Consider the following 13,912-nt stretch of genomic DNA (forward strand, 5'->3'; position numbering starts at 1 on the left):
TAGGTAGTGCTTTCATCATGGGTTTGCCTAGTTTGTTTTATTGTTTACTAACATACAGAACGTTAGATTTCCAGTATAGTGTTTCCTCATACAAAATTTGGTTTTGTTTCTTCCTGGCCCCTAACATCCTTCTCTTCCCTGTACCCTCCCACTCCTTGTTGAGCTTCCATTCTGTTCCAGTGGGACTTAGGCTCCTTTGCACTCTGTATTCTGTCCTCAGTGCCTTTGGGTCTCCTCTCTCAGTCTGTTTAAGTTTCATAGCCTAGACCAACTCACACACCCCATATTTACATTATCTTTCGCTTATGTTAGAAGGTAGGATTCCAGGATTTGAGAAAACGTGGTAAATTTCATCTTTCTGAGTGACCTCAATATTGTCGAGTTTTGAAGTCCTTTTATTCTCCTCCCCATACCCACCTCCCACCCACTTTTAGAAGTACAGCTCAAGGCTCTTACACATTGAAGGGGAGAGCCTTCTTGACATGGTACATTATTCAATACAGTTATTGAAAGTGTGGTTTTTAACCTTTTTAGATATTAAACACAGCCATCCGAGCCCTCTGGGATGATTGTCAGTGAAACAAAACAATAATGTCATTGAGGCATTCTCTGCAAATTCAAGTTACTCCCGCCTTTTCCGATTTTTTATCTGTACTGTTTTCCCAGAGATTCTGTAATTGGTTGTAGCTTTTCCTTCCAAGGTTCCATAGGTGGATGAAAACTGTTTACTCAGCGCTGCCTGTGTGTGTGTGTGTGTGTGTGTGTGTGTGTGTGTGTGTGTGTGTATGTGTGTGTGTGTACTGTGTGGTGAGCAGTGAGCATGCTGCCAACGCAATTAGATTCATTTGATCAGTTAAGTGTCCAAAATGGGTGAAACCAGTTTGAATCAAAGTCCTGTTTAACTGGCTTGACCAGTTACCTGAGTCAAATGTTCAAATTGGTTTTCTCTGTACGACACTACCCAGGCAGTGTGCAAATGTCTGCTAATTTGATATTCCTGGGCATTTTTTATTGCCTGAGCACCTGTCTCGGTGCTCAGAGGCCCACTTAAATGACAGTAAAAATAAACCAAGTGGCTCCTGAAAGCTTCATTTCCAGAAAAGCAGAATGGGCCCTTAAGGTGCCCTCACATTTGGACGTTACTCCAGCACACTGTGGCAGTACCTGCTGGGGGAGAAAATGGGTTATTTCATAATACAGGCTGTAAAACATTTGACATAAAACTGTTTCCTTACAAAAGGAGGCTGTTTGTAGCCTCTGTGTCATAATCTAAACAGACTGCCCTACTGAAGTCTGTCTTCTTGAGTTCAGCTGACAAGAATTTCCCTATTTCCGGATGCCCTTCCTCCTGTAGCCCCACTGTTGGTTTTATATGCCTCCTGAGTGCAAGGTGCATCCTCTGCTGTGTTTGTGGACATTCTAAAGTGGAGAATGTAGATTGACATTGGCCTTTGAAATTGTGAACTCAAATCCATTTGAGTTTTAGTAGTTTTTAGTGATGAACAATCTTCAGTTAGGAGTAATTTGTATCATACATATCCCCTGACATGAGTAGGTTAATTATGCTTCCATCCCCACATAAGCATAATTAGTTTGCAATGTTTTGTTAGATAGAAGAGGCCAGTACAAGGGTTCCTTTGGTCTTGATTAATGAATGGACTACAGTGTTATAGTTTGGTTTGTTTGTTTGTTTGTTTTTTGGGGAGAGAGTATTTTGAGACAGGGTTTCTCTGTGTAGCCTTGGCTGTCCTGGAACTCACTCTTTAGACCAGACTGCCCTCAAACTCACCAAGATCCACCTGCCTTTGCTGGGATTAAAGGCATGCACCACACCACTACTGGCTAGTTTGGTTTTTTTGTTTCAATCAATGAGGTTGAGTGTAACAGCCAGCAGTACTAGAGGCCATGTTTGTGATTCTGTGACACAGCCAACTGCATGAGAAGATGTCTCGGGCAGTGGGAAGACTCATTTCTGCCACATCTGCCCCTAGCTGTCTCACCTGGGGCCCAGAGATGGCCCAAAGTCACAGTCTCTTGTGTACAGAGTGAAAAGGGGAAGGGCTTTTGGTGTTGTTTTCTGTGTTGACATTAAAACATGAGTTGGGTGTGAGAATGTGGATTTCTGAAAGTGCACCAGCTAGACATCAGCAGCCCAGAAGCCATGATGAGAGGGACTGGCATGGCATATCTCTCTGTCGAGTAGCCTGCCACCTGGCTTCCATGTCTCAAAATTGTGTGGCAGGGTTGGATCCAAGGACAGGGTGGGAGTGAGGTAGGCGACACAGGACCCTAGCTCAATGATGAATCGTGTGTGTGTGTGTGTGTGTGTGTGTGTGTGTGTGTGTGTGTGTGTGTGTGTGTTCTTAACCATTTTACTACCTGACAAATATTTTGGCTCCTATTGCAATGATGATAGTAATAATAATAATAAACAATAACAACAAAAATAATACTCTGAATTATTCAGTGAATAGATTCTAAGCAAAGCACATGGCCCACAATGGTAATATGTTCCTTTTTTTTTTTTTTTTGTCTGTTACACACTCATTTAGTGATTCCTAAGTTAGGCACCCCTATAGGCATGAATCCTCCCTGAACAAACAGAAACTTCTGACTTCATCGCCTTAGGAGGCAGTTTCTAGAGAGTGCCATAGCCAGTCTTAATTATAGGCCTAACACTAGCTCCCAACCTACCATTCAGGATCCTGAACTATGGAAGTGTTTTTGTCATGTACCATGTGGAATGAGCAGGTTGAAACTGGTCCAGTCCTACCGCAGAGACAAAGGCAAAGAGAAGCTTATTTGCTCTAGGTTACACAGCTAAGACCTCATGTGCAGTCAGAGACATGATTGACACACAACTCGTCTAATCCCAGAACCGAGGGTGGATGGACTTCTAATAATACTTTGCTTCTTGATGCCTCATGGTATTAAAAATAGATAGTTTAGGGGGACTTTTAAGTAATGAAAGGGTCTGATTATGAGGCAGTTTTTAGATAACGCTCTGGCTAGCTCATAGTATATTCATAAGAGAGTATGCTGTGGAATAGTTTTGATTCTATTCATTTATGGTGTTTCAAGCTTTTTAATATGCTATTCATTGAAATGGTGATCCAGTTCCACTCGCTAGCTATTTCAAATTGGCTTTTTCATTGTCTCATTTGATTTTCTTTGTTGGCCAAATTTGTAGCTTATTTCTGGTTTGTATGGAAAGAATGGTGGGATTAATTGACTTTTTCTCATTAATTAAAACCATCTCTAGAGTATAGTGCTGGAGAATTCCAAAAATGGAGCCTTCAGTGTCTGGTAGCAGGATGGTTTCTCTTCTGAACACGAGGTTTCTGCCTCTGTTGGAATGCTTCCCCATGCTGGCTGGGGAGCCCATGCCTGTGATCCCCATCATCAGCCTCTGAGCCTGTGCTTCCTCCTCTAGTCAGCAAGACAGAAAAGACAAGATCCCCATCATCAGCCTCTGAGCCTGTGCTTCCTCCTCTAGTCAGCAAGACAGAAAAGACAAGTCTCGGCCCAGTCTCAGTGAAGGAGCCTTTATTTTCCTAATCTTGGGTAGAAACTCTATTGTTTATGCTTCATCACCGCCCCCTGCTGTCGTGTCTCTCTGTCTTCTCTGTTCTCTGTCTCTCTCAAGGGGAGTGTGTGTGTACTGTACATGTGTGCTTGCGTATGCACATGTGTATGATAGGGACAGAGAGAGTGTATTTGGTAAGAAAATTATAAATTATATCATAAAGAACTTTAAAAAGTCTTACATTTATGGGACTTCTTCGGTGTGAAAAAAAACATTATCAGTAAAGTTGCTTTGCTAAGAGACTGATTGTTTTCGCAGAAGGTAAAAGTATCAGTAGAACGACTGTCTTCACTAAGCTGAGGAGAGTTAATTTTGATTCCATAGTTTTGTATATATTTTTCGATGAACTAAAAGAGTCCTAGGATAGAAAGCTTACTTTCTTAAATATCTTAGTAAAGTAAATGACTGCAGCTTTTCCTTCCTCTATTTTATTATATAGAATTAGTATGGTTTTTTTGAAATAGAGATTCTGTATATAAAATATTGTACCTTTTATAAATTGCAGACATTATTGACCATTTTGTATGTGCTGTGTATGAGGCTTGGGTCAGTGTATAATGTGACATCATTCTGCCGTCCATTCCCTTGTTGTTGAGGCACATGGAGGCTAATGGACTAAGGCACTGGAATATTTCAGCAATGGTAGATGATGGAATTTTTCATGAGAAGATACACATCAATTTCCCCACATACACATTGTGGAAATACTATATATTATGAAAGCCAATTAGATAGAGTGGAAATCACCCAGGGAATTCACAGAATTTGGTTTTGTTCTGTATTTTTATGACTGAGGAGTGGTTCAGAGCTTATTGTTGATGGACAGTTTTAGAATGCTGCTCTTCATTGCTGATGAAAACTTGCTTAGGGAATAGGAAAGTCGAACTAATTATGTCAGGATTTGTCTTCAGTGCAAAACACAAGAAAATGTTTCTGATTCTGCCTTCAGGCTTGACGGTGCTGTGTCTTGGGTTCTGTGGGGTCTCTAAAGATATAATCCACAGATCTCTAGTGGGCTGGCCTGGAATCACATCTGGCTTTAAATGACTCTACAAGTTGCTAATACACTGTGTGTTTTGGCTGAGCAAAGAGAAACAAAAATGAGAGACATTTGCATTTGTGCTTTTGGAGAGGATGGCCCATGGCATTGAAAGAGTTACCTATGGAGTCTGTGAGTTCCTGTCCTGTATTAATGTATACGTAACACTTGACATTGTTGTTTTGCAGAAGGCTGAAGAGAATGCAGAGGGAGGGGAGTCTGCCCTGGGACCAGATGGAGAGGTAAGGGAAGTATCCCCTACTGGCTCTTACGATCTGCTCTGCTAGGGGAGTCAGTCATAGCTCTGGCATCATTCTTTGTGCACACTAACTTTATTTTCTCTGAGCCACTCATTTATATATATAAAAAAATTAGATTCACATGTATGTGATATATGTATGTGTGTCTCTGCATGTTTGTCTATGTGTGTGTGCATGTGTGTGCACGGGGTGGGGAGTGCCCACAGAGGCCAGAAGAGGGTGTCTGTTATAGACAATTGAGAGCCCCTGGATGTCTGAAACCAAACTTGGATCCTTCGCACGAGCAGCAAGTGCCCTGAACTGCTGAGTCGTCTCTTCTGCCCCCAGCTAATCCTTCCAAAAGTGAAAGCAGTGCGTCCGTCCGTGGCTGGGGATGTGGCAGGGTGTGTAGAACTCTTGCTGTGCAAGCGTGAGGACACGTTAGAATCCATGGAACCCACATAAAGCTGCATGTGTTAGCATGTGTCTATAACCCCTCTATTTCCACAGTGAGATGGGAAGCAAAGACAGGGAAACCCCTGGAAGCCTGGGGACTCAGTGGCAAACAACATGGGGCCTTTTTTTAAGCAAGGTGAAAGATGAGGTATGACACCCTAAAGTGTCATCTATCCTCCACACATATGCCCACACTCACACATATAAAGGAGCACTTGCATGTATATGTTTACACACACACACACACACACACACACACACACACACACACAGGGAGGGGGAGACTGAGATAGAATAGAAGCACCTTCCTTCAAACTGTAGGCCATTCACATAGTAGAAAATTAGAATAACATTGTCTCACTATTACTAATCAACTGATAGTTTCTTATATACCCTTCTGTATACAGATTAATATATATCATGACTATGTGGAAGGTGTTAGTGGCTAAAGTGATTTGGTGATTACATTTGACAAGTAAATAATACAGAAGCATAAAATATGGCCCAATTTCCCTAGTATATTACTTATTTAAGATCATAAAAATACATAAAACCAATAGTTCACATATTCTAGATTTTCCTTGGGGTATTTCTGTAGGCTTATGATATAGATTGAATGTGGAGCTACCCAGGCATTATCCTTAATTGTATATCCTAGAGTTTCTGACATTCTCCTGGGCTCTGGAGGATCTGTCCAGTCATACAAGGAAGAGATGTCAGCCCAGAGAGTTTGTTTTTAAATAACCCTGAGAAGCCTGTTTAGAGCATTGGGTGGTGGGGAAATTGCCCGTTTCATTCTAGAATCACAGGGCACATGGGTTCCATATGAGGTTCCATGGCCAGATGCAGGAAAGAAAGGTTAAACTACTGATATGCAGAAACCTCTTAAAATTGGATGTTGGGTTAGCCACTCTAAGCCATCACAGGGAAGGAGAAGACCAGGGTGAATGTTAATATGTAGGAATCTCTAGACAGGATGCTACCAGGATAGAATGCTGTATCAGAGCTCTTTGAGGCAGCGAGGGCTTGCAGGACCCCAGCCTTCTCTGAGAAGGCTGCCTGTCATCTGCAGTTTTCAGGTACCCAGGGTGACTGAGCACCTCATCCTCTCATCTCTTAGCTTGTGTGGAAGCTAACTTCTGACCTTTGGCTTGTGACATATGTCTTTTTTTTTTTTTTGAATCTTTAGTTTTTAATACCTGTCAGTTCTATTTGCTGAAGTTTGCAAAATAGGCATCTTGTTCTGAAATAATGCTCTTCCTTCTTTTCTGGGCTCTCTCTGTGCTCTTACCAGGGTTCTAATTCCACCCACAGTGGTTTCCAATTTTCTCTGAGGTGCAACATTAGCAATAAAGCAAGCCGTATTATAATAGCCCACGATAACAAGATAGGGTTTTTCCCAGGGCAATGGTAGCAAATGCTAGATTTCCCCTTTCTCTGTCGAGTGTGTAGATGACCTTTTCCATTAATGAGGAAGACTTGTATTGCTGTGCAAAGCACTGCTACTCAGAACAATCGCTTTAGCCAATGTGGGAGTGAAGAAAACCAACAGGCCGGGGCAAGCTTTCTCCTTTAAAGTTATCTCTGTCAATAGTCACCAATATTTGTCCCGCTGATCCTGATGGTGCTTTGTTGAGGGAGTAGGAGGAGAGAACTACTGGGGTTTGGGTTTCTTTTTGGTTAATTTTTTTTTCTAAGTTACGATATAGAAAGTAATATCAACCCCCTGGTTTTCCTTATCATTTTTTTTTTTGCTTAATTAAAACAAATTATATGACAATCTTAATTACACCAATAGTGCTGCATGTATCTATCTGACCACAAAACTAATTAAGAGCAGTTTCGGGAAAATTCTGGGAAGTAATGAATTACCTAAACAGTCCATTTCACTGCTCTTCAGGAAATGGATAGTGGGACGCACACACAAATGGAGCGTTTCCAAGTGTCTTACACAAGACCCCGCTCCTAGGAGTCGGTCACCCTACAGTTAGTAGCACCCATTTGCATAGGGTTGCTCCACTTCCAGCCCCTGGAAGACAGTCTCTTCCCTGGGGCACATTAACTCTAACATCCGCAGTTTCACATAACTCTTGATTTTCTGAGCAAGCTATTTTATTACTCAAAGGTAATGAACTTTGTCTTTGTCTTGGTCAGTTCTTCAGGTTTCAGATAGGCAGGGTTGTTTTCTTGTTTGTTTGTTTATCAGACACACAATTCCAGTGATTGAATTAGACCCCATTCTGGTGGGTTGATTTCAGATAAAGCACATGGTTTTGTAGTAGATGATGTGGGCTACACGTTGTTCCATCTAAAACCACAGCTTGCAGGAATTGTCCCCTGTGGAGTGTTAGGCGAAGGATTGAGGAACTATTAGTTCTAAATGACCCACATCAGCTTTGCTTGCCTGAAATAAGAACAGAATTTGTTCCAGGGCAAGTATCCCTTGTCCTAAATGCTTGCAGCCAAAAGTGCTTCAGATTGTGAGTTTGGGGCTTGGACTTTGGAGTACTTACATATATATGAGATATCCTGGGGACAGAACCTAGGTCTAAGAATACACTACATTATGTTTCATATACAACTTATTTTTCTTTTCAAATAGGCCTTAATACATAGTCTGAAGGTGACTTTATTTATTATTTTAGTGTGCTTGTGTTTTGATTAACTATGGGTGGTCCTTCTCAGGGTGCCAGTTATAGGATTTTCCACTTTGCCATCATGTCCATGCTCAGAAAGTTTCAAGTTTTGCATTCTGGGGTTAGAAGTGTTCAGTGTATGACAGGATAAAGGCTACCTGGAGAATGTGTCTTAGGGCTCGAACCTGATTTTGTATTATCCTGAGCTGCTGTGCTAGTAAAGACATTGGGAGCAGGCGGGAGCTTGGCACGGCCACTGTCACTCCACTGACATTGCTGCCACCTTGATTTGACCTTCTGTCAGTATGCCTGCACCCCAGCTTCCTCAAACTTCTGTGTCTTCTAACTCAGAGTCTTGGCAAGCACATCCAGTTAGAAAAGCCGAGGATTCATACCTGGACCTTAGGTGCCAGGGTGGCCAGTGTGTTCAGGGTCTCTTTTCTTTTCTTTTGTTTTCTTTTCTTCTTCTTCTCCTTCTTCTTCTCCTTCTCCTTCTCCTTCTCCTTCTCCTTCTCCTTCTCATCCTCCTCCTCCTCCTCCTTCTTTTTTTTTTTTTTTTTTGTTAAGGATCAAATTCACATGTTAGACAAGCGCTTTACTATTGAGCCACAGCCAAAGCCCCAGATTTCTTTGAGACAGGGTCTCAGTGTGTAACCTAGGCTGGTCTTTAACTTGTGACCCCTCTATCTCAGCTTCCAGGGTGCTAGTAGAACAGGCATATGCCATCATGACTACTGCTTCAGGGTCTTTAGTGGGTGGTGATCTCTCCCGACCGACCCTAGACACATTCGGTGTTGAAATGATGAAACACAGAAAGACGTTTCAGATACTGGATAACCAAAAGCCTGAGAGATATCCAGCACAGAACTGAGAGAGCCTCCTAACATCCCAGGCTGACTTGATTTCTTTCTGCTCTCTCTAGCCGATAGATGAAAGCAGCCAGATGAGTGACCTGCCTGTCAAAGTAACACACACAGAAACTGGCAAGGTCCTCTTTGGACCAGAAGCCCCCAAAGCAAGTCAGCTGGATGCCTGGCTGGAGATGAATCCTGGGTATGATGTAGAAACAGTTGCTGGGATTCTTGGGGCTTCTTTGATGAAGGGTGGGTGTGGCATCCCTTCTAAAATTCCCAAACAAAACCTGTGTAGCCTTTGCTGAGTGATGGTGAAGTTTTGTATCTGGATTGGTCATCTGTAAGTAGGATGTTGCTGTTAAGTCATGTGTGCCTGTGTGTATAACTCAAAGATCAGCCCCCTCCTCTGCTCTGCTTGTCTCTAGCTATGAAGTTGCACCCAGATCTGACAGTGAGGAGAGTGACTCTGACTATGAGGAAGAGGTATGTGGACGTCTTTCTCTCTCTCTGCCGTTCGCCGGCTTGAAAGTTAATGGAGGAAGAAGTGTTTCCTCGTGAAAGTGGAAACAAAAGCCTCCTGGGTTTGTTTTCAGTTGACGATTGGGTCTAAGCATCTGGATAGACTCTGATGTGTGTCCTAGTGACTGCGGTCATCTCTTGAGAGTCCCTGGCTGGTGAGACATCTTGATGAATGCTAAGTTCATTTGGAACCAAAGAGAAAAGCTACCCTTGGACTAGAAGTGGTACAAAGATCTTTGGGGGAGAATTTTGAAGATGGATCGCTTTGGGAAAGGCAGTTCCCCAGCCCTAAATGGTCAGAGTAAGAGCTAACTGCCAGAGAACTTCTGAAGTCTCTTAAGCCTTGGAGTTCATTAGAAGTTATGGGTCTGGGGCCTGCAATAGAAAAGGCAACATGGGTAAGCCTAAAGACTTGAATGTTCCTCTGGACTGCTCTTTAACCATGACTCTTAATTTTGAGTCCTTGGACATGCCAATTACTCAAAAGGAAATGTGTTTTTCTGTTTCTTGGAAGGAATACTTAACAAGTTGAGAATAAGATGAAAATCTTGGATACTTTCACTAGGGATTAAAAAATAGTAAGGGTATTTGTTAGGTTAATTATGAAATGATTGATTAGTAGAAATCAAAAGATTAAGGGATTTTATATCCTTTTCTTGAATCTGGCTAGCACAGTCATTAAGTCTGGTTTGGACCAGCATATAGGACTCCAGTGCAGCATGCCACAGATGGATGCCAAGCAGCTGCTGACACAGCCTTGCCTAATAACTGATGAGGATTTTAAGGCAATGGTCATTTTCCTTCTGTATTTTGGATCTTCGCTTTCTAAATTAATATACCATGAACATTTACTGCTTTTAGAAAACAATAAAAATTTCATTTAGAAAAACATAGCCATTAAAAAGCAAATACTTTTGTGGCATGGTAATATCTCCCAGCCCCCCCCCCCCCTTGCTTGCTTGAGTGAACGGGTCCATAAATGATCTGTTAGGAGATTTTTTTTTTTTCCCTGAGGAAGAGCCTGGGAGTATAAAGATAAGATACAGTGGGCAGTTTAGGTAGGCCTTGCCACCCAGATGTTGACAGCTGCAGACACCTCCTGACAGCTGGGAAGAGATGCACTCAGTCCAAGTGACAGGAGCCCCAGGCCACTAGCCAGCGAGTGACTTGTAGCACCTCATTTCTAGGAGGCACTTCTGAGTGATCTGATGTCATTGGCTTGATGTCACCACTGATGGTTGTCATGTGTGCCCTTTTTTCAGTCAATTGTTAGGAAGCATATGTTCATCTTTAGACTGGTTTTGAATGTCAGGTTAGTAGTGGACGTAATGCATATTTAGTGGTACTTTCAAGAGGTGGGAGGTGATCCCATCCGTTGCCAAAGTAATTATGCTTTTTTCTAAGCACTCAGCAATGTGTGTGGTGTGACGCAGCCCCAGAAAGCAGCATACTCTGCAGTTCACGTCCTCTACAGTCATGGGGACCACAGAGTCCCATGTCATCACCAGAAAGGGCATTCTCAGGAGGATGTTAAATCTCAACTATATGCCTTTGGAGAGAGGAATATAGAATTCTAGAATGGCAGATAATGGTCTGTGTATCTGCTTCAATTGACCAAATAATTATGTGTGTTTCTGGCATGATTTTTATACTTATTCTCAGGAGCATTGGTCTTGGGGACCTCTGGAACATCCCTTTTTCTCTCTCCTTCAGTGGTGAAATGGTGAATCACTTAGTTTGAGAGGAAGCTAAATTTACTTCCTCCCTTAATTGCATTTACTTGCTTCATTTGTGAAGTAAAATACTATTTAATCTCTTTATAAAAAGTGCTAATCATAGAGCTTGCTTGTTAAAATACGGGCCTTGCTGTGCCTCTGTTCTTCCTCCAGGATGAAGAAGAGGAGTCCAGTAGGCAGGAAACAGAAGAGAAGATACTGCTGGATCCAAACAGTGAAGAAGTTTCCGAAAAAGACGCCAAGCAGATCATTGAGTACGTGGTCCTCAGAGTTCTCATTACAAATACGGTCTTTGAGGTCCATGTCATGTGTTTTCTGTTTGCAAATCCTGTTTAAAGACAGGAACAGACTTCATTCTCACACTCCAGCTAGAGTGTCCCCTCAGCTCCTCACAGGTCACTTGTGAGCTCTGGACCCCTCTGGTCAAGGGCTTTGTCTTGCTCATCTCATTCCCTCCATCCTTCCCTCCCTGCCCCTTCCCTTCCTCCCTCCCTTCCCCCCTCTAGCATCCTGTCTCCTGCTCAGGCTCTTTTCTGGACTTTATGCCTGTCATTTGTACTTCTATCCCAGATTAGACTAATCAAACTTACATTCCTCCGCTCCCATGGGGGAAGGATGCCTGCCTTCCCTGCCTCCTTCAAAGCCATCAACCCAAGTGTGAACACCATTCTTGTGTCATCCCAGCTGTCATAGCTTTGTCAGCTGCCCACTCCGTCAAGGTCCAAACTTAGCTCAGCTTCCCCTGTCTGGGTGCCGGGCACCATATCTCGCCCCCTTCCAGCCCATCCTCCGATAGTGGTTCACACACCTCGTGGCTTGTGCGACTGTTGTCATAGGAACCTTGCTCTACATAGCAGACAGAAGTGGACATTTGAATGATGAGACTTTCCAAAAAAGAAGAAACGGGTGTTCTAATCTGTTTTTCCCTTCCCGGATTGTGTGCCCTGCTCCAGGAGCTGTTTTCCAGTGCGCCCCTGAGTTTTCAGTGAGGCTTTTAAGAATGTCCAGTGGCTCTTCCATGTGCATGGGGTAAAAGGCCCCCGGGAGGCATAGAGGAAGGCAGAACCCCTTTATCCTCTCCCTCCCCTCTAATGTCCTCTTCAGGCCTCTCCCACTTGTCCGCCATGCTTCTCTAGTGTCCTGTGGATGGGCTTTATCTTCTCACCCAAAGGATGCCCAGGACAGCCTCATTGGCAAAGCGCTGATCTCCGGTCGTGCAGGTCAGGCCCCTCTTGGTCTCTGAAGGTCAGGGCACCTTTTATGACCTTCAAAGTAACCTCTGTGAAGCTCAAGTTCTTCCCATGAATAATGTGGAGCTGATATGATGATGAGGACCCCGCTCAGTTTTTGTGAGCTCTACAAAGAATCTTTTCAACGGCAGGGCATAGTTAATATCCACAGCAGCCATTTTAGCCTCTCAATTCCTTTCCGATGCCATAATACACAGACTCAAGCCGCTCCATGGACTTTCTGCTTTCTCTTCTTCAGGACTGCGAAACAGGATGTGGATGATGAATACAGCATGCAGTACAGCGCCAGGGGGTCACAGTCCTACTACACGGTGGCTCATGCTATCTCTGAGAGGGTAGAGAAGCAGTCTGCCCTCCTCATTAACGGTACCCTGAAGCATTACCAGGTATGTTTGTGGCACCATAGCAAGCCTTGGTCTTGAGTACACGTCATCCCCAAGTGTGTCCGCCCCACTTTCGGAGCCTTAGTCAACTCAAGAGGAGGTTCTGAAGACAGGAAGCCGTTCAGAGTTGAGTTCCATACAATATGGAAGGTCTTCCTGACTATGCATAGGGCTTCCTCCAGAGCATTGTGCTCAACATTGCAGCCTTACACTGGAGTTGTTTTGGTCACCCTGGAATGAATTTCGTAAGAAATGCTGGCTTGACATTTGGACCAGTTTCACTGTGGTCCTTTGCGAAAAGAGCCAGTTTGGTTCCATTAGGCAGGCAACTGAAGTAAATGAATTATTGCTTCAGCTTGAGTTGCGGCAGTCGTGGGATGGTAGAAGTTGAGCGTGCAATCTCCGGCACGTATACCTTTCTCTTAAGGTACGACTGAGTTGTTGGCACCTGTACTTTGGTTAGAAACCGGGCTGTAAATGTGGCAGGTGCCTTCTCTGACCTGTTTAATTTGAGGGCATCTCTTGTCTTCTGGCTCTGTCTCTTCTACCAGGTTACCTGGAGTGTGTTCCTTGGAGCATTTGTTCCATGAATTACTCCCTCAAAAATTTAAAAACTAAAATAAAATAGTAAGGTTTTGTGGTCAGATAAATGTAGGCGATCCCGTCTACTAAAACTAAACTGTTGTGATTTAGTAGTCCAAATGTGGATGTTGGTAAGAATTAGTGGAAGTTCTTACTTTTTTTTTTTTTCTTTTTTCTTTTTTTGGTTTTTTGAGATAGGATTTCTCTGTAGCTTTGGAGCCTGTCCTGGAACTCACTCTGTAGACCAGGCTGGCCTTGAACTCATAGAGATCCGCTTGGCTCTGCCTCCCGAGTGCTGGGATTAAAGGTGGGTGCCACCACCACCCGGCTTACTTTCTAATGGTAGGATAACTGTGGACCGTCCCAGGCCAGCTGAGTAATCACCTTGGCAGTGACTCCTCTCTGTCCATCCATAGTGCCTATCTGCTTATTGAGGGCTGGGGAAGTAAATGTACTCTATCATGCACATCAGCATCCTGCAGAATGGTCACTTTTTAAACACTGTTGGATTCCACAGTTCTCAAACATCTTTCTCTACTACTGTCTGGGCTATTTTTTATTATTACTTACTAATGTCCTATAAAAATAGTGTCATTTAGGATGCATTTGCAGAAGTGTGTGCTTATGAGCAA

The 13,912-nt window shown here is 43.2% G+C and overlaps 1 protein-coding gene across 6 annotated transcripts in view; it reads left to right on the forward strand.

The window, feature by feature from the left end:
• Positions 1 to 13,912, forward strand: part of Smarca2 (SWI/SNF related, matrix associated, actin dependent regulator of chromatin, subfamily a, member 2) — a 172,162-nt gene that overhangs the window by 54,987 nt on the left and 103,263 nt on the right. For all 6 annotated transcript variants that reach the window (XM_036208296.1, XM_036208325.1, XM_036208318.1 and 3 more), the window contains exons 10-14: positions 4,814 to 4,867; positions 8,879 to 9,009; positions 9,236 to 9,293; positions 11,219 to 11,319; positions 12,554 to 12,701. In XM_036208296.1, the coding sequence (XP_036064189.1) occupies positions 4,814 to 4,867; positions 8,879 to 9,009; positions 9,236 to 9,293; positions 11,219 to 11,319; positions 12,554 to 12,701 (492 nt within the window). The remainder of the gene's footprint in view (positions 1 to 4,813; positions 4,868 to 8,878; positions 9,010 to 9,235; positions 9,294 to 11,218; positions 11,320 to 12,553; positions 12,702 to 13,912) is intronic.

Source organism: Onychomys torridus, chromosome 1 (assembly GCF_903995425.1).
Source record: "Onychomys torridus chromosome 1, mOncTor1.1, whole genome shotgun sequence".
NCBI classification, from domain to species: domain Eukaryota; kingdom Metazoa; phylum Chordata; class Mammalia; order Rodentia; family Cricetidae; genus Onychomys; species Onychomys torridus.